Source organism: Mirounga angustirostris, unplaced genomic scaffold (genome assembly GCF_029215605.1).
Source record: "Mirounga angustirostris isolate CCGP_5_RB_7025 unplaced genomic scaffold, mMirAng1.0.hap1 SCAF_9, whole genome shotgun sequence".
Taxonomy (NCBI): domain Eukaryota; kingdom Metazoa; phylum Chordata; class Mammalia; order Carnivora; family Phocidae; genus Mirounga; species Mirounga angustirostris.
The window spans coordinates 32,408,833-32,428,599 of record NW_026991717.1 but is presented as its reverse complement, the minus strand read 5'-3'; the positions used below and the strand labels follow the sequence as shown (position 1 = coordinate 32,428,599).

Genomic DNA, 19,767 nt, shown 5'->3' with positions numbered 1-19,767 from the left:
CCCCCTGCTGTGCTCTCTCTGTCAAAAAATAAAATCTTAAGAAAGGGGAGGGGGGGCAAAAAGAAGGGCTGGGGAGAGGGGGCAAAGTCATGAACAGGTGTTTTGTAGAAGAGGAAATACAAATGGCTGGACCTCATTGTGATCAAGGAAATGCTCAGAAAGCCATTCCACACCATCAGATTGGCACAAACTTTAGTCTTACAATGCCAGGTTTTGGCAGGGATAGATAGCAATGGGAACTCTCACAGACTGCCAGGGAGTGTAAATTAGTCTAACCACTTTGGAAAACATTTTGGCATTACCTAGTAAAGTGACACATGCCCAGCAATTCTGCTCCTAGGTTTGTACCCCAGAGGAACTGCAAGGATGCCCCCAGGAGACCTGAGAGCAAATTTCTGAAGGCTGGTGTGTGTTGTTTAAGTTCTTTGCGTGAATTAACTCCTTGGATCCTCTAAACATTTATGAGATGAGACTATTATCCCCATTTTACAGATGAGGAAACTGAGGCACAGAGAAGCTGAGTAACTAGGTTGAGTTCTTTTAACTAGTGAGAAGAGCTTGCAGGGCTTCTAATTCAGTGGCGACAGAGCCCAAAGTCTGCCCTCCCCACAACTGCTAAGCATTCTACGCACAATGTCCACTCCACCCACACCCCTATGAGGCAGTGACTTTGTTCATTTTACAGATGAAGAAACTAAAGAGCAGGAATGTGCTCGAAGTCACACATCTAGTGAATGGCAGGGCTGGGAATGGACTAATCAGCTGCCCTAACCTCTCCTGCATGTGCTTCCCTTCAGTGAGGGGCGGGGGCGACCCAGCCCGGTGACAGAAGGAAGCAGAGGTTGGAGGGTATGTTTAGTTGTCCCAAGGCTCCGTTCTGCCCATATCCCCCTTGCTCTCTGCACGGCCGGGAGTCACTTGCCGGCCACTAGCAGCCCCAAGGTGCTCCGGAGACGCCGTGCCGGCTCCCCGCCGTAACCTCCCCCACCTCATTGGTCAGGGCTGGTCACGTGCCCTCCACATAGCCAATGGGAGCGAGGGGGCGGGGCGACCAAGCACGGTGCGGGGAGGGAAGCCCGGACGCCGACTGCGCCTTCGCCTGACAGTCCCTGCCCGGAAGGAAAGGAGAGTTGGTGGCTTGCGGCTTCTGAAAGAAGGTTCGGAATCACCACCGGAGGGAAGGGAAGAAGGAACCGAGCAGAGAGGCAGGACCGGGACGAGTAGGGGGCCCTGCTGCGCTTGGAAACAGTGAGGTACAAAGCCCGGCAGCAGCTGGGACACAGGGACAGACAAGAAGGCCAACGGGTGGCGGGGTCGCCCTCTGTGGCAGAAGGCAAACAGGAGCCGGTGGAGGGTGGGTGCCTGGCCTGACGGGAGGGCCCTCCGGGAGGGCAGCACTCTGGTTTGGAGCGCACTGGGTCCTTGGCAGGGGACCCAAACCACTCAGGCCCATGTAAGCAGAAAGGAGAGGGATTTATTTTCCGGGTGTGGAGGACCCCAAGGACAGTGGAACCTGGGGCTGGCCTCAGCAAGCGCTGCCAATGGAACGTACTCCTCTCCTTCTGAAGACCAGCTCGCCCTGCTGCCCCGGCCACAGAGCAAGGCGACATGACCATCCCAGAGGTCAAGTTTATGTCTTTTCCATACAAGAGACCTCCTGGGCTGAACCAAAATCTCGCCATCCCAATTCCACTTCCTGGGAATTGTCGGCTCCATTTGCTCTCACTGAAATTAAGCTTTTTCTGCCGTGAAAAACAGCAGTTGACAGTTCCCAAGTTCTCTCTGTGTCCAGTCTTCAGCCCTGGAGAGACTACGATTTTGTCTCAAGTCTAGTGATCAGGAAGGGGCCATTGGCTCAGTTGGGCTCAGGACCCAGTGCTGGACCCATCCACTGAGAACTCGGCAGCCCCCACTGCAGTGGTGTGAATGGCAGGGAGGGCAGAGAACATTTTGCAGAAACGACACTGAGAAACAATCTCAGAGGTGTTCTGTTCTTCCACCCTGCCAGATTCGCCCTCTGCAGAACTCTGCTTCAGTTAAGTCAGTAGATGGAGGAAGTTAAGTAGAGTGACGGAGCTGAGTAGGGTTCCAATTTTGGAAGCACATGGCCCAGCTGACAGAGCTCTGTAGGGCAAGGAAACACACAGCAGGGTAGGGAAGGAAGTTCAGAAAGAGAAAAATGGTCAGGTGACCTCGAGGGAGGTTAACTCTAAGTCAGCCTTGCCTGTGGCCATTGAAGATGGCCATTCTATCAAGCTCAGAAACGAGAAATCACCTTTCTGGGACAGGTTAGGGGAACCAGGGGGTTTAGCTGCTGTTTTGCTATATGACTTTGGGCATGTTACTGCCCTTGTCTGGGCAGTTTCCCTATCTGTAAAATGGGGACTATAGAGTGATCTATAGATCACAAGTGAATCAGAACTCACTTTGAAAAGTCTAAAGCGCAGTGCCCAAGGCCTTCACCAGCAAGACAGAAGGCCCGTGGTCATCATTCTGCTGGCACCAAAGCGATGAATGGACCAACAAGCCCCACAAGGACCCCAGAACCCCACTGGCCACTCCCTGCCCAGCTCTACTCCTAGCCACAGGGTCCCCCCTGGGAAAGGGCAGGTGGCCTCATCCACTGAGAGTCAGGAACCTTGTGCCAACAAGGGCATTTCAGGCCCTCTATGGCAGGCAGGGGACAGGGAGGCCTCTGACTGCAGCCACCTGTGACAGGTCCCGTGGCTCAGGCCTGACAGAAACCCTGGCATGGGGGGCTAAAGGCATAGCCATACAGGCCTCTCCTCTCCCCGGGGAGTCCTTGCCCACCCTTGGTTCCTAAAGCCTGTCAGTCTGCTGTCAGCTCACTGTGGGCAAAGGGCAGACCTCAGTCTCTTGTGTGGCAGAGTGACACTCTAGGCCTCAGTCTCCACACCACCTTTCTCCCCCAGTCGGGGCGCTGCCCTGGTTGCCAGCTTTTCTCAGACCTCTCCTCCCTGGCTCTTGGGCTTTGTCTGACATCTGGGGACAGATGAAGCAGCAGCTGAGCCCATAGAGGGCAGAGAGGCAGGGCAGGTACCAGGTGTGGAGTAACTCCAGCTCTACCCAGGAAAGGGGAGGCGAGCTGAGGAATCCATTCAGAAGCAGCAAAGGCCCAAGCTGGAAGGACCCTCTGGGCCTGTTTCCACCCCCACCCCCAGCTTGCAGATGGGGAGACAAGGCAGAGAGAGAAACTGGGCCTGGGTCTCACAGGGAGGCAGGGGTCACTCTGCTTGCTTCTCTGGAGAGTCCCCAGCTATTACCTTCAGGGGTTGAGAGGTGACTGGAGGTTCCTGCCCTCCCGGTGCTAGAGTACTGATGCTCAGAGCTGCACCGGCTCCTGCCCTCTGGGGACCCTGTTCAGCCTGAGGGTCAGAACTCTTGGAGTTGACCCCATTCTCTAAGGGGTCCCCAGAGAGCAGTTGAGGCAAAAGATAGAAGTCTGCATCCCATGAGGCTCCTCCATGCAGGGTCAGAAAGATGAGGACCTCCATGGTATTCAAGTATAAAGCAGGAGCTGCTCCAGGCAGTGGAACATGCTACATTGTCTATCATTGGCGGCTGCATATTACAGCACATTGTTTCCTGAGTTTATTAATTGTAAATAATGCCTTGTTGATGAAATACTAGATAAATAGACTTTGTGACTAAAGCCCTATATGCAGGTGGTCTTGGGCACACCTCCATGGTTTTATGACTTTAGTACTGACTCACCCTAACTGGACCCCAGGGGAAACTCAGGGGGACCAGGCAGCAGGCACGGAGCCAGGCGCACCATCTCATGTAATCCTCACATGATCCTCTGAGGTAGGTAAGGTGGTATCCCCATTTTACAGATGAGGAGACTGAGGCCTCGAGAAGGCAGACTTGCTCATTGCTCACTGAGCTGGTCCGTGGTGGAGCTGACGCGAGCACAGGACTTCTTGGCTCTGAAGGCCACCCTCCTTTCTTTCGTGACCCCAGGCCCAGGAACCCAGATGTCCTAACTCCTCGCCATGCCCCTCCTGCTTCTTCCCCTGTGCTCCCCTCCTCAGAGAGAAGGCAGACCAGGAGATACACCAAGTCCCAGGCCTGGCACTGTGTCCCCCCCACCCAGGGGATGACAGGGCTCTCTTAGCATGTCCCCAAATGCCCTCTCCTGTCTATCTCAAATCCTTATGGGAGCGGGGAGAGCTGTGAGCCCCTCTGTGAGGGAAGGGGGTTCCTCCCTGCAGAGCCCCTCAGATCCAGGTGCCCCTCACTCCATGGTCCTCACTTTTCTACCACTGCTGCTCTACCCTCAGCTTCTTGGCACGGCTCTCTGCCACCTTGGGGAGGGGGGAAAGAAGCAGTGAGAGGTGAGGAGGGGTTTGACCAAGTCTGGGAAGGGCAGGTCAGGGGCACGGGGGATTGGGCATAGGGGACCGTGGGCCCCCTGGGCATGCAGGCCTGGCAGAAGCACAGAGACGGAGGGGTGCTGAACACCAGGTTCTGGGCACCCTCTAGGGCCCGCTGCTGAGCCCCTCCAGCTCTGGGTCCCAGATTTTCTGGAGCTCAGCACACATCCGGGCCAGCTCCAAGCCCACCTCCTTCAGGGAAGGCTGGGAAAGGGGGCGCGGGGAGAGGGGGTCATTGGCTCCTAACCTGATCGGGTGCTTCAGGACATCACCCCACTCTGGTTTCAGAGCCCCATTCTCACAGGGGCCTGCCTGGGACTCTGCCTTGACCCAAACAAGGGGCATATTGGCCGTCAGGTGCTGGGAGAGGCTGATAGGACAGCACTTGGGGGAGGGAGCAGGATGGCCTCATTCTGCTCCTCTACACCGTACAGGTGACTACAGATTCCCCCGAATCCAAAAATGCAAATGGGTGATAGTCCCTCAGTGCTCCGTATAAGCTACACCACCCAGCCTAAGGGCTCTTGAGATGAGGCCAGGTCTCCAAAACCTCCCCATCTCCAGATCCTCCCGTGTCCCCTCATGCAGGTCCCTGGCCTGCAAAGCCTTAGCCCTGATGCACTTTGCATTGACTGGGAAGCCACAGTGCAGGGGCAGGACCGCCTGGTGCTCCAGCCCAGGATGGGTCTAGGCTCTGCTCTTTTTTTTTTTTTTTTTTTAAGATTTTATTTATTTGACAGAGAGAGATACAGCAAGAGAGGGAACACAAGCAGGGGGAGTGGGAGAGGGAGAAGCAGGCTTCCCGCTGAGCAGGGAGCCCGATGCGGGGCTCGATCCCAGGACTCTGGGATCATGACCCAAGCTGAAGGCAGATGCTTAACAACTGAGCCATCCAGGCACCCCCAGTCTCTGCTCTTGACCCTCAGTGAGCACACCCTGATCCCAACTCCCTGGTTCCAACAGGCCAGGCACCCTACCCTCCATGCCTCCTGAATTCAGCCCTGCCTTCACCTCCCCAGGTGGCCTTGGTCTCAGCTCCTCCGGTCCCTGGTCACCAGGGCCCAGTGTGGTCTTAGAGGGCCCAGCCCACACAGCAAAGGTGGATCAGAGTCTTCTCCTTTGCCTGGGAGGCCCCACCTTTAGCCCTGCCCCCACATTGATCTGAGGGAGGGCGGCCAGGACCCCAACCAGCTTTTACCTCCTGTGGGAGCTGGAGCAGCTCCTGTCCTGCCTGCCCCCAAGCTCTCCCCTCTACCTCTGGTGGCGCCCACCCTCAACACTACTTGGCTCCTTTACCAGCTTTGGCTCTGGCAGCTCCTGGGGCCTGGTGGGACAGCAAGATCTGTCCCTTCATCCCCACCCCATTCTGAGCACCATTAGTCCGCCCAAGGCCAGGGGGCCCCTCAGCTGGGGCATAGGCCCAATTCTTACGAGCTGGACATAGTGTGACCCAGGGACAGTGACCCCCTGGGTAAACCGAAGAGGGTCATGGGATCAGTGAGGATCAGAACCCCTAAGTACTGCCGACACCACTCCCAGTGTACAGATGAAGAGCTGAGCCAAGATAGCCAGGGCCACTAGGCCACAGCCTCATCTGTGTCCTTAGGAACCCTGTCCTCCCCGCCTGAGAGGCCCAGGGAGGATTCCACAAGGGCCTCCCCAACAGGCTGTGTGGCTGGAGGCTAAGGGGAGTGGGAGTGGGCTTGCCTGGTGCCCACTCAGCAGGTGCCAGTCTGGTCCCCGGGCCTCCTCAGGGGAGCTGAGGGTGGAGCAGAGCTCACCTGCCCTGTGCAGACGCTGGGGGCTTGCTGGGGGCTCTGCCGTGGCCTGCACCTGTGGGCAGAGGGTGGGTGGCTAGGATTCAGGGACACTGGCCTCCCTTCTAGGCTGACTGGACTGTCCAGGTTCTCCTTCTTGTTCTGGGCTATGAGCAGGCCCAGGCCACGCGGACCTGAGGGCCCCGCAGGCAGCCTCCAGCTCCTCCCCACCTTCCACCTCTGGATCCTGGCAGCCATCTGGTTTTTCTTCCCCAGAGCCTGCATCTTGCTCTGTCGCGTCCATCTGAGGGGACCCCCACCCCATCCTCTTGTGCCCATAAACACACACAGGCTCTTGGGTCTGGGCAGGGCCTGGCCTATAGACAGGAGCTCGATCTCCAGCCTGGACCCTAGCCTGCCTGGGGGCTTACTGAGCAGTGCCCACCCCTCCTCACAGTGGCCCCTCCTGTGGCCCCTCCAGTCTTTCTACAGCCGTGTCAGGGACCTGGGGTTAAATGAGGGGAAGAGCAAGACACAACAGCTGGGTTCCCAAGATCTCAAGACATACCCAACCCGCCCAACAGGAAGGTAGCAGGAAGTAAATTGAGAGGCATTATGGATTGAACTGTATACTCCCCCCCAAAAAAGCTATGTTTGTGTTTTACTCCTAGTACCTCAGAATGTGACCTTATTTGGAGATAAGGTCTTTGCAGAGGTAATCAAGGTGACATGAAGCCATTAGAGAGAGCCCTAATCTGATGGGTGTTCTTCTAAAAGAGAAATTTGGACACACACGCACGCACACACGCACACATGCATGCACACACAACACAGAGAGCGCCTTGTGAACAGGAAGGCAGAGGTTGGGGTGATGCTTCCACAAGCCAAGGAACAGCAGGGACTACGGCCACACAGAAGCCTGGGAGAGGCAGGCACAGGTGCCCCCCCACAGCCCTCAGAAGGAACCCCCCCCCCCCGCCGGCACCTTGTCTCAGACTTCCAGCCTCCTGAGCTGCGAGACAGGAAGTATCTGTTGCTTACACACACACACACACACCCGGTGGTGGTACTTCACACTTTGTCAGGGCAGCCCTAGCACACTACCACAGAGGGGGGCTGAGATGGAACCCCGGGCCGCAGGCCCCTGGCCCCAGCAGGACCCTGACTGGAAGGGGGCCTCTCGCCTCCAGGCGGCTTTGCCTGCAACAGCGGGAAGCGTGTACTGATCAGAGCGAACCTTTTGTGACTGCGAGCCGACCCGGCTCTGAGCCTTTTCCGTGCTTGCCGGCTTGAACCCTTCTACTCAGCTGCTGGAGAACTGGAACTGTTCTTGGTGTCTGTTTCCTTGTTTGTTTACAGATGAGGCCCAGTGAGGGAGAGTAACTTGCCCAAGGTCACGTAGCGAGTAGACTGTGGAGGCAGGATTTGTGCCCAGTATTCAGGCTCCGGAACCCACAATCTTAACCACTAATGTGGGGACAGTGAAAAGCACAGGATCCTGGGATCAGGATTGGAGGAAGACAGACTGAGGTAAAGCCCCAGAAGGGGTCAGTATAGAAGGAGCTTGAGGTGGAGGGTGCTGGAGGCCCTGGGAGCCCCTCACACCCTCTTGCGAGCCAGCTGTTGCTCAGTCTCCCTGAGAGCCTCTGCCCTGCTGTGACTTTGACCAATCGGTTGCTCCCCACAGGACTCCTGCCCATGACCCAGCACGGAATTCTAGGCCACCCTCCCTGGACAGGCGCAGAGCCCGGGTCACCCACTTGCTCACAGAAGGTGAGTCCTGGGCAGGCCTCCCTGGGGACTGGAGAGAAATGGCCTTTGCTGTCCCTGAGAAGCGGAGGACTGGAAGGCCCTAGAGTTGGGGCCCACAGGGACACTGGTTTATGGATCCTTTGCATGTTGTTTGCATAGGACCCACCCTGCACCACTTCCTTCCGGGCACCTGAATCTGCCCTGAGGCAGAGAGAAGGTCTCGGCAGCACTGCTCACCCTCCGGCACTGTGAGCCCTGCTTTCTCACGGACATTGTCCACTGCGGACCCCCATCTTGACTAGTGTGCACACCCCAGAAAGCGTAGAGTCTCTCTCCAGGCCCTGAGGAGACAACCCCCAACCCTCAGGGGTCTGGGTCGAGAAACAGACAAAAACTTGAGATTTCTTTCTGTACAAATGCGCAGTTGCAATCACTACAAATTTGCTTCCTTGAGGAACGAACAGCCCTCTCAAAGCAAAGCTCTGGACCCCAGTTCAAGATACACTGATTCAGACCAACCCCACATTTTACAAGGCCCAAGGCTGCTGAGACCTTCTCTCACACTCCTTCCAGCCGGATCAACAGAGCACGCCCCCATCCTGGGTCCTCGCAACTCTCCATCCCTGCATCTCCCAGCCACCTCCTTGCTGACTCTGTTTCTCTGTGTCTGTGTGTGCACATCTGGGAGCATGCGTGTGTCTCTGGGGGTGTGGGTGGGTGTGTGTCCACCAGTCTGCTTGTGCACACAAACATTTGCCCTGGAGGCTAAGGGAGGGCACCAGCCGGAAGGAGGCAGCCCCCAAACTGGAGTTCAGGTCTGGTGGACACCGCAGCCCTTGCTCTGCCCCCCTTGCTCTGGCCTGTTGCACATTTCACCCCTTCACCCCCTCTACTTCTCAGCTGGGCCGGAGACTGCTCACAGCACTGCCCCACCTCCACACCTCTCGTCTTTGGGCCTTTGCATGTGCTCCTCCCTCTTGCTGAAATGCCCTTCATTCCTTCGCCTGTTCATCCTTCCGTGACAGTTCAGAGGCTCAGAAATCCCCTCATTGTGGAGGATGTACCCATCTGCTGCCCCCTTCCCCAACTCCCACAGTGCCTCTCCCCTCAGCGGGCATATTGTAATTGCTCACTTGATGATTGTGTGGCCCCAAACCACAAGCTTCTGGGGACAAGGAGTGGTCTGATCTGACTGTGGTTCTCCTGTGCACAGAAAAGGGCCAGACATGTAGTAGATGTTCAGTGAATGTATGCTAAATGGATGGATGGATGGATGGATGAGTGGGTTGGTGGCTGGGTGGAGCATAATGAGGAAGAAGCAGGAGAAAGGGAGGAAGTGTAGGGTAAAGCTAAGGGCCATCCTAAGAGCAGAGATTGACTAACTGGCCTGCAGTAGGGGAGACTGGGCAGCGGGGAAGAGAGCGAGGAGGAGGGCCTGTGGGGAGGGGGAGGAAGGCGGACAGAGGGCACCCAGCGGGGGACGCCAGGCCTCACTCTATCTCTGGCAGTTCTGCAGCTCCTCTTTAAAGTTCAGGACAAATGCCACCTGGTGCTCGCGTGCCTTCCAGGGCTTGGCCACCTTCTGATGTGATTCTTCCTCTAGCTTTCCCTGCAGGGGCACTGGTACCTCCTGGGCCTGGAGGGTGCTAGTAGAAACAGAGCAGTCTGAACACCACCTGGGCCCCAGATAGCCAAGTTTCAATGGTTTCTTTCCAAGTTGCACAGATGTCCTCACTATGTCTCACTGGTTGGGATGGGGACTGGGGCAGAGATGCCTCCTCCATGGCCCCTACACACACAGAGCCTCTGTCCTGGGCACTTCCGCTCCCAAGCATCCTGACATCCTTAGCAGCCCGGCAGCTAAGGTCATCTCACCTCCCTGCCCCACCAGGCTGGTCCTGGGCCAGCAGCGGGGGCTTGGCCATGTGTGGCAGAGACAGGACTTGTTTTGTTTTTTTAAGATTTTATTTATTTATTTATTTGACAGCACAAGCAGGAGGAGCGGGAGAGGGAGAAGGAGGGTCCCCGCTGAGCAGGGAGCCTGACATGGGACTTGATCCCAGGACCCTGGGATCATGACCTGAGCTGAAGGCAGACACTTAACCATCTGAGCCACCCAGCCGCCCAAGACAGGACTTGTTGAAGCTTTAAGATTTCCCACATGCTCCCCTAAAAGGGTCAAAATGGGACAACCAGGAGTGTTGATACCTGGGGAAGGGAGCCTGGCTTTGGCCCCATGGTTCAGGGTTTGGGGCTCTGGACTATTCCAGCTGGAGACAGAGGCTAGCCCACCTCCTGCCTACAGGGTCATCTCACCCAGTGTGGGAGCAGGACACCCACTCCAGCTTGGACAACCTGAGGGTGGGCTTGAGCAGCCACTTGCTATGTCTCCTGGCCAGGGGCCACCCCCAGCACTGACGGCAACACCGCCCTACCTGCACGCAGCCTTGGTGCTCTGCCTCTGGGGCCTGCATGGGGCCCTCCGACACCTGCTCTCCTTGAGGCCGCTAGGATGGCTGCTCTAAGTGGACCACTGGTCATTGGCACTTCCGCCTAGCTCTTCCAAGTCTCCTGTTCACCTGTGAAGACCCCCCACTCGACCCAGTCATGGCTTAGCATCCACCAGGACTGTGGGGCTCACGTGGCTGGCATCAGTCTGCTCAGGCTAGCTGCCAGGCCTTTACCCGTGAGCCCGCTCCACCAGAGCCCCTGCTTTCCTCATCCTCTGGGACGCAACTCTTCCAGGAGGCCTCCTCCGACCCCAGCCCACAGAGGCTTCTCCGAACCCCAGGCTTTGGTTCTGGACCAGATGGTTTAACACTGGACAGTACCAGGATGCACACTACCAAAGGGTGCTCTTTTTCTGGGACCACAAGGTGGATGGCGTGTGCTAGAGTTGTGCTATGTCAAGGCCCTGCTCCAATCTGTCCCGCCTGGACATTCTCTTTCCCATGGTGTCCCTAGAGCTCCTCACCTGACTTCGGAATCCCCCAAGGACAGGGCCTAGACTCCCCTGCTTCTCTGCCCCCCTGGCACAGGTGGGCACAGGCTGGCTCAGTTGGCACCCTGGACTCCCTGTGGGGCCGACCCTGCCGGCTGTCTTGGGCCACCTGGGCGAGCATCAGCAGCTGCCCTGCAGCAAGGTTGCGTCCTGAGCCTGGGCAGGGGTTAAGACTCCACCCAGGCCCTGAAGTGCCTGGGCCCTGTCCCCATCCCACCGCTGCTCCTGGCCCTGCAGGCCTGACACCAGCATCTCGTGCGGGTACACACCCCGGGGTCTCCTCACAGCCTCCAGATCACACTGTTTCGACCCTGAACGAGTTCTTCCCCACCCTCGGGGCTTTGTTTTCCCATCTGATCCAGGAGGGGAGTGGGCTGGGTCGTGGCAGGGTCTTCCCAAATGTTGGGGGTGGGGGGCTCTCTCTGGGCTGCACAGAAATCTTTGCACTGCCCTCCCTCTCCAGCTGCTGCTCCAAGAATGAAGACCAGAGAATGAAGTACAAGGCAGGGCCCGTGTTCAGGGCCCTGCCACGCACCCACTTAGAGGAGGGCTCTGGGCCAGGGGGCCGTGGGCTCCTCTGGTCCAAACACAGCTGGCCTTTCCCACTTCTGTCTGCAGTAGCGGATCCTACCGGAGGACCTCTTGCCACTAGGCCCCTCCCCCACGACCGGGCACCCCGATTTGTCTTCTGCGTCCTGGTCTGGCCTCCTCCACTCCTGTCCCTGGGACTCCTGCAGCTGGTGCCCCTCCTGCTCCAGGTGGGCCAGGGAGCATTCCACCTGCTGGGGGGAGGGCTGAAGGCAGCACTGAACCCCTGCAGAGGGCCCTCCCTGCCCCCAGGCACAGCAGTGCCTGCAGATTCTGATAAAGCAGGCTGGCTCCACCAGCTGTGAAAAGCCCAGCCAGGGGCCCAGCTGCCAGCCCAGCACAGCCCCGTGCCCTGGCTTACACACAAGGGACACAGCTCCAAGGGGGTGCCCAGCTATTCTCACTACGGGCTTCAGATGTGTGACCCTCCACCTGCAGCTGGACCTGAGACACCAGCTGCTGATGGCTTTGGAGCTCCAGCAAGAGGACCAGGGACACTGTCGTGGAATGCTAGAGCTGGGAGGCAGGAGCAGACAGGCTGTCAGGTGAGTCCCCAGGGTCACCCCATGCACCGTATGGAGCAGGAGCTTTAGGAGGGGCAGCTATGGGCTGAGACCCCCAGGTCACCAAAGGCTTAGGTACCTAGGCTATCACAAGGTGGCCCTGCCCACCACACCTTCACATGGGGCAGGGGTGCTGGGTGCCTCCCCTAGAACCTTCAGCTTGCATGAACCTTCACCTTCCTCTCTCCCTGGGGACTGCAGCTTTCACCAGGGCAACTGGGCCTTGAAGGAAACTCTTCTGTCCACTGAGCTAAAACCAGCCTCTCCCTCCAACTCTCTCTGGGGGGGCCACAGGGACCCCAGTCCTTCCTTTGCCTCCAACCAGCGCCTCTAGCCACACCAAACAATGCACTGCACACCTCCAGAGGGCGCCATTCACGGAGATGACACTGTTCAGCACAGCAGCCCTGTTGGGGACCCAGTTCCCGTCTGTCTCCTTTGGATGCCCCAGACCTTGACAAGCCTTCTTCCTGAGAACATGACCCCAGATGTGAGCACCAGCCCTGCGCATTCTGGAGCTCCCAGCCTGGGAAGAGGACCTTGCTAGCACAGAGGACCTCCTGAGGTCCCCTGTGGATAAGCAAGGAAGATCAGGGAGGGAAGGATGGACGCCTCACTTTCTGCTCCTGCATGAGGAGCTCACCCCGGGCCCTGCAGAGTCCCAACTCACATCCCTGCCTCCACAGCACCTGTGCTGGCTAGACATGGCCTCCAGCGCTGCCTGCAGGTGGCCAGCCAGCTTGGCCCAGTGCCCCCGCTCTCTACCAGCCATATCCACAGGGCCTTATCTGAGGGCCTCCCGTCCTGCTCCGAGGCTCTGTCTGAGCACCTGCCAGGAAAGAGGAGCCAGGCTTCAGCCTGGGCCTCAGGGGCTGCCATGCCCACCTTTCCCACACTCACCTACACCCTTCAGTGGGGCTCAGTGAGCAGGCACAGTCCAGTGGCCAAAAGTGACAGGAGGGCCAGGGGGACCAGATGGGGGCAGGGCATCAAGTCCATGGGGCTCTGCCTCAGTGTGGGTCCTGAGAGCAGGACAGTTGGGAGACCCTGGAGCTGGGGCACCAGCTTCTGAGGCCCCTTCAGATACGGAAACTGAGGCCCTGGTGCTGAGCATGCACCTAAACCTGACAACACCTTGGCTCAGGATTTTCCCTGGTGATTCAAATTTCAAATAAGCATCTGCCTCAACCCCACTAAACAGTTCTCAGTTCCAACAGCTCCTATGAGCCGCGGTGCTGACTCTGGCCCAGCCACTTGGTTGTTACCAAGTTCACCTGGCCCTCCCCGGCTTCAGGAGGGGGAACTGAAGCTCCAAAGGGGACGTCAGTTGCCCCAGGTCATGAAGGGGGTCCACTGCAGACTGGGCCCACACTCCCCGACCCCTGCTGCTCCCCTTCCCAGTATAGGAGTCTGGAAATGGCAGGGAACAGGGAAACATTTTGGGGACACCGTAGTTTAGCTCTAATATAGGGGGTCAGAAGCCCTTAAACCAAGTTACTGCTTCAGTACCCCTTTGGCTTCCATAGCTTTAGCTGGAAGATGGGGGCCCTGAGCCCTAGGCCCCACCCACTTTACCTCCAGGGACCGAGCCTCAGAATCCTACCACTGTCTTCCCACCCACGCACCTGGGCACCAAGCACTGTGCCCCAGCTCTGTGTGGGCACAGGGAGAAAGTACCCACTGAGGAGAGGGTCATGGGCTGAGCTCCCCCGCCCCCCTAACTGACTTGCTCACTCCTCACATTCCCAGACCCGCTCCCTGCTCAGGATGGCACTACCACCCACCAGCCCTCTCCCCGCAGACACCTCTTCTCTCTCGACTCCACGCCCACATTCTTGCGGCCGCTTCCGAGCTCTCTCCACATTTCACCACCACACAAGGCCTCTCCAAGATGGGACTATGAGGACTGTCCGCCGCCCCCACCTCCCACACCCTGGCGCAGCGCCCACAACTCCACTCTGGCTGGGTGCTCTGTCTTCCCACTAAAAACAGGCGCTCCCCCACAGACCGCCCCCAGCGCTTACTGAGAACCCCAACTCTGCCTGGCTTGGTTGTGGAAGGGCTCGTGGTCTGCGGGAGTGGGGAGTGGCACGGGCCAGATGCTGAATTTACAGAGCCTGCGCAGAGGAAGGCACAGCCCCCAATGCTGTGGGAGCACAGGGAAGGGGAGCCTGATTCTCCCTTGGAGCGCCCAGGAAGGCTTTCCAGATAGGTGACCCTGGAGCTGAAGCTCAAAGGTGAATTAACTGCCCCAGAGAAGGCAAAGATGGATGTGGCAGACGAGAGAGGGAGAGAGAGAGCAAGGGCGGCAGGACAAGGAGGGGATCAGAGGAGCTGGGGCCTGGAGAAGGCAGCAAGCCAAGCCAGGAGCCCAGCAGGGCAAAAGGGAGATCATGAGGGGCAGGAGCTCCTGTGGGTCTCAGGTGGCTGGTAGCAGGGTGCAGGGCAGGGGCATTTCCCCGGTGCCCTTGAACTGTGTTGCAGTTCTCGGCCAGCACAGAAGAGGCTTGGTGGGCACAAGAATAGAGGCCTGGGGAAAGAGGTGGGTCCCAAGGGGCTGGGGATGTGGAGCAACGGTCCTCTGGAGGTGACCCTCCGCTTGAACTCCCCAGCCGAGACCTGCCAAAGTTGCAGCCTTCCAGCACTGGGGGAATGAGGCGGGAGGGTGTGTGGGGCGGGGGGGGGGGGGGTGGGGGGGGGGTAGTTACCTGTACTTCACCTCAGGTTAGATCTTTTTCCAAGGGCCTGACACTCTGCCTCTTTTTCTCCTAGGTGTGCGTTCTTTCGGGAGCAAAAAGACAAAAGAAGGAAGCTCTAATGGTAGAATCTGAAGCACGGGACAACTACTGAACTGCAGATTTTGGAGAGGGGGCTGGGAGATGGCTCCTACTCCATTTCAGAGGATGAGAGCGGCTTCCTTACCGGGAGGCTGGGACTCCTGGGTTCCCGATGTGGGAAGGGCTGGTGGGAAGAGGCGCCCGACTTACCTCCTCGGAGCCCGGCGCCCAGGGCAGGGCTGGAGACAGGAGCCTCCCCGAGCTCCTCCACCCTCAGCTGCCCACGCGGTCCTGGCTTCTAGGAGCCATGGAAACCGCGGGCCACACCAAGCGGCGGGGGGGGGGAAGGAGACACACAGTCCTTTCGCGTCGCTGAGTGGATGAAACCCTGAGGTGAAACCAGGCTGGTGTGGTCGTACAGGCCCCGCAAGGGGGCCCGGGCAAGAATGGCAACTCATTACCTCCGGCCCCGGAGGCAGGATCCCAAGGGAGCGGGACCGACGGGCGGGGACAGCCGGGCTCTCGGTCACCCACAGCACACTGGAAGCGCCTTCTGAATTTGTTTGGGGGGCGGGTGCATTTGGTTGGAAGGGGACGGGGATTCGTTCTTGAGGCCACGTGAGCGTAGCAAGCCTCCGTGTTGCTTTAGCTTCGCTTGTTTACTTCGGATGGGGTGGTGGAGCTAACAGAACTGGGGCGCGGGGGGTAGTAAGCACCCCCCTCAGGCCACGCCGTCGGACCTCAGTTTAGGCGAGAGCCGGAGACCAAAGATCAGAGGAACAGCCTCAACTCCGGAAGGAGGGGCCCGACTCGCAGCGCGCCTGCCCCGGCGGGGAGAGGACGCCTCGCGTCGGAGGCGTGGCCAGCCCTCATTGGGGGAGTGGGCGTGACCCGCCCCCACAGAGCGGTCCCGGGAGGGGCGGGGGCCGGCGAAGATGCCCGGCCCCCCCGCTCCGGCGCTGGCGGGGCGTGTGGGCCACCAGAGGCCGCTCCCGCCCGCTTAGCTGGGCGATACCAGCTAGAGCCCTGGGGCGTGAACGCTCACAATCCGTAAGGTCCCCCAAAAGACCCGACCTTGGCTTTCTCCTGTGGAAAGTTGGGTCCCGTTATCCCGCCCCGACGAGGGGCGGGACAGCGGGTGGGGGGGGCTTCAGCGATCCCACCGTCGCCGCCTCGGCAAAAGGGGGCGTCGCGTGACTCGGAAAAATGGCCCGCGGGGCCTGATCGTGGGCTTTCCTTTGGCGGCGTTTTCGTTTTATTAACGGAGACACAGTGCGAGTCTGCGTACGGCGCTGCTCAAGGAAAAGGGGACTCCCTTTCCCCCAGACCCCGTCTCTCCAGAAACCCCGCCGACGTGGCTCTCGGGGATCTTCCCCGAAACTGTTCTGATGCCCACGGGAATGCGGGCGTGCCGCAGGTCTTCAATAGACACCCCCACACAAAGAGAATAAGGTCTCATTTGCTTCTTCCACGAAACCGGGAGCGGCGCCAGCCTTCCTGAGCCTCTCAGGACAAGGCCTCCGTCATCTTTGGCGCCCTCCGGGGTCCCGGGGCCAGACGGACACTCAAGGCCCGCCCGGTTTTCACTGAGGCAACAGCGAAACAATGCCCGCCTCTCCGCGCGCAGGAAAGGGCTGGCGGGCATGGGCGGGGTCGGATCCACAGAGGAGGCAGGGTCCCCCGGCCGGGTCGGGGCTCCACCTCTCGGCTCCCGGCGCCCGCGGGCGGGGACGGTTCTCGGGGCGAGACTTGGGGCCTACGTGCGTCGCGACACGACGGGGGGCGGGCCGCAGCCGGGAACGTCCCCTCTGCCATCCCGGAACCAGTCTCCACTGCTGCCGCCCGAATCGGGGCGGCGAAGGCGGGTCCTCCAGAGCCTTCGAGTCGGGGCCTAGAGCGGCCAGGCCATCGAGCCGGGTCGAGCAGGGACTGGCGACGGCTTCGTCACGCGGGGGGCGGGGCCGCCGCGGGCGGAGGCTGGAGCCGGAAGCGGAAGAGGCGCTCGGAGCGGGGAGTGGGGCCTAGCCACAGCCGGATCCTGGGAGACGGTGAGTGTGGGCCCAGGCCCGCGGCGGCGGCGGCGGCGGCAGCGGCGGGGGGTGAGTCGGCGGGACGGGCGCGCTGGGTGCGGGTCTCCGGGCTCCCGGCTCCGTCTCGGCCTTGTCTCTCTTTCTCCCCCCTCGGCCCGCCTCTGGCCGCGGCCGCGACCTCTCACCCCTGACCCGCCGCTTCTCCCCTGGAGGGGCGGTCACCGCAGACCCCGACCTCTCGATCCCGCGGTGTCGGAGTCTGAGCCAGAGCGGCTTCTGAGGCCCTGCACCTCCCACGGAATGGGGTCGGGGTCCTACCTGGGAGAGCCTGGAGGGGCCTTCAGACCCCTCCCATACCGTCTGCTCGAGGCCTGCAGACTCCTCCTCCCCGCGCGGCCTGAAGTTTGATTCTAGCTCAGGCTGGCCATCCGCCTGTCTCCCGGGTCGCCCCTCGCCGCCACTGGCGGCGGTTATGGGGGAAGGGGCTCAGATCTCTGAGACCCAGGGCGCCTCGGGAAGGGACGCGAGCGAGGGCCGTAGGCCTCCAGCGTGTTTTGTTGTGATGATGGAGCCGCTCCAGCCCGGGGGAGGGGCCGGGCCAAGCTGACAGTACAAATGCCCGGGCTGCTCCCTGGTCCGGGAGTCTGTGTGTGCTTTAGTTCCGGGTGCGGGTGCTCTGGTGTGGAGCTGGGGTGGGAGTTGCCTGGGCCAGGCCCCCGTCGAGGCGGAGTTGGCTGCCTTCCAGCTTCCCTCCTCCATGCCCTTGAAAAGGAGGAGCGTTTCACCCGGTGGTGGCGGCTTGTAAGGTGGCAGGTTTGAGGTTGCAGTGGTGGGGCAGCGTCAGCCAAAAATAACCATGGGACGCTGGAGTGGCTGGGATCCGGGAGGGTAGACGCTGACCTGGCTGGCTGCTCTTCTTGTCAACCCAGTTCTCTGGCCAGGAACTGCAAATGAGAAGTCAGCTAGGCCTATGCTCAGAGAAAAGGTGGCATTCTTGGCCTGGTTTCCTTTACATTATCTCTTTCTTCCCTGTGTAAGAGCAGAGCCTTCTTGAACATAATTGTGACCCTTCGCTTCCTTAACCTATCTGCTGGGGTCTCAGAGCTTCAGAGATAATTGAAGAGAAATGGGATCTAGAGCCTTGGCTGGGAAGATAATGAGGGACATCTGGTATTCCCAATATTTCCCCTACCTAGAATGTGTTGAAGCAGAGGTTATCTCCTCTGATTACCTTGTGTGGTACTTTATAGCTCTCATCCCTGTCATCTCCATTGCCAAGTTGGCTGGGAGGTGTTGTCTCCCAGTTCTCAGGTATGGTGACCAAGGCCTAGCGTCATGAGGCCAGTAAGTGGCAGCACTGGGATTTAGTTTGGGGTTTTCTACCCAGAGCGCTCTCTCCCCCTGGAAGGGACTTATAAAATATTCTTTATGTCCTAACATAGACCCAGAGGTGTTGTCTGGAATCTTTTTAACCTTGTTAATGAAAAGCTGACTTCATTAATGCTTTTAACCTAAAGGCGTGTGCTAGGCACTGTTAAAGAAGTAGCGTAATTTAATTCTCACAGCCCTATCAGAGATTACTGTCCCTTTGTTGCAAGAGAAGTTTGAAGGCCAGAGTAGTTTAATAACTTGGCTGAAGGCACACAGCTAGAAGTGGTGGTGTCGGGACTCAGACCGAAATCTGTCTGACTCTGAATCTGTGCTCAGCCCACTAACATGAACACGTGTGGGAATAAGAATCGTCTAGGTCTCAGGACCTAGGTCCCAGGTCCACCCAGGTCTTTGGCCTGGTGTGGACCAGACCACATTGTCCAGCTCTGGTGGTTTGCCTGCCTGGCCACCAGAGCATCTTCCATGTCACTTTGGGAGATGTGAGATACTGCCTTCATTCTATAACTTGGGCACCTGACCCAGGGTAATTGCAGGAAAACAGTGAAACATTAGTCAGCTGATCATCAAAACAGAACAGCAGTTTAAGCTCTTGAGGAGCTGTTGGTGATTTTACATAGTATTTACCTCCAAGCATTGCGGGGCCTGGGCAGTAGATAGATAGGGGAAGAAACCTGCTGGTGGGAGATCGAGAGCAGGGATTTCCTCAGGATCATGGAGAAGCTCCCAGGGGTTTAGTCAGATATGCCTGGCTGCCCTGCCCATCCACGGGGAGCTGGTTCATTCTGCTCTCCTGACAGACCCTTCTCATGAGATGGGACAGCCTCAGTGGGTTTGTCCAAATGTGCTTAGTCAGGCGAGCCCAGGACTGACCACCGTTGGAGGTTGGCTAAGGCCAAGTAAAGGGTTGGGAGGAAGGCTGGCCAGCGTTCTGGGTGTGGGTGGAACAGTGAGTTGGCCTCACATAGCCATCTTCCTCAGCTGGTGTCTGGTCCAGCCTGACAATTTCCTGTGGTGGACTTAAGTCCCTGCTGAACAGGGACAGTACGGTAGGGCCCTTTTGGCCTGCCTCTCCGAGCACAGAAGCTTGCCACTCAGCCCTCCGGCTTCTCCTGAGATGAGCACAGGAGAGGGGACCGGAACAGGGGGTCTAGCAGCGGTGGTACGGTTGGAGGCGAGGCACTGGCTGGCATAGCATCTCAGCTGGTCGGAGGGTGCCCCAGGGGTCTTGGGCAAGAACCTCGGGTGCTCTGAGGATGCTGGCCCCAGTGTGCTGGTGCTGAGACAGAGCGTGGAGCAGCAGGGGCTAGACGGACCCCCAGGTCTGTTTGGCCAGCCCCTCGGATCGGCTAGGGAATGTTTGTAAGACCCTGTGCACCTCCTCCTCCAAGGGCTGGTCTTCTCATTTCCGCCTGTGGCCTCTCCCACTGATGTGTGGTCTTTGCTCCCTTGATGGGGTCTAGTTCAGGGCCTCAGCCAGGCAACTTGGCTTTGGACTTGAGGGCTTTCACCC

The 19,767-nt window shown here is 58.9% G+C and overlaps 1 protein-coding gene across 8 annotated transcripts in view; it reads left to right on the top strand.

Annotated features, from left to right (window-relative positions):
• The window catches only part of LOC123861013 (dual specificity protein kinase CLK3), an 84,283-nt gene that overhangs the window by 53,865 nt on the left and 10,651 nt on the right, over positions 1 to 19,767 (top strand). For 2 of the 8 annotated variants that reach the window (XM_064570151.1, XM_064570149.1), the window contains 2 exons: positions 7,842 to 7,927; positions 14,831 to 14,878. In XM_064570151.1, the coding sequence (XP_064426221.1) occupies positions 7,842 to 7,927; positions 14,831 to 14,878 (134 nt within the window). Of the gene's footprint in view, positions 1 to 1,080; positions 1,254 to 7,841; positions 7,928 to 11,937; positions 12,041 to 14,830; positions 14,879 to 16,660; positions 16,935 to 19,767 lie in introns of those variants that run through there. The other 6 variants (XM_064570152.1, XM_064570150.1, XM_064570153.1 and 3 more) reach the window with 6 other exon arrangements.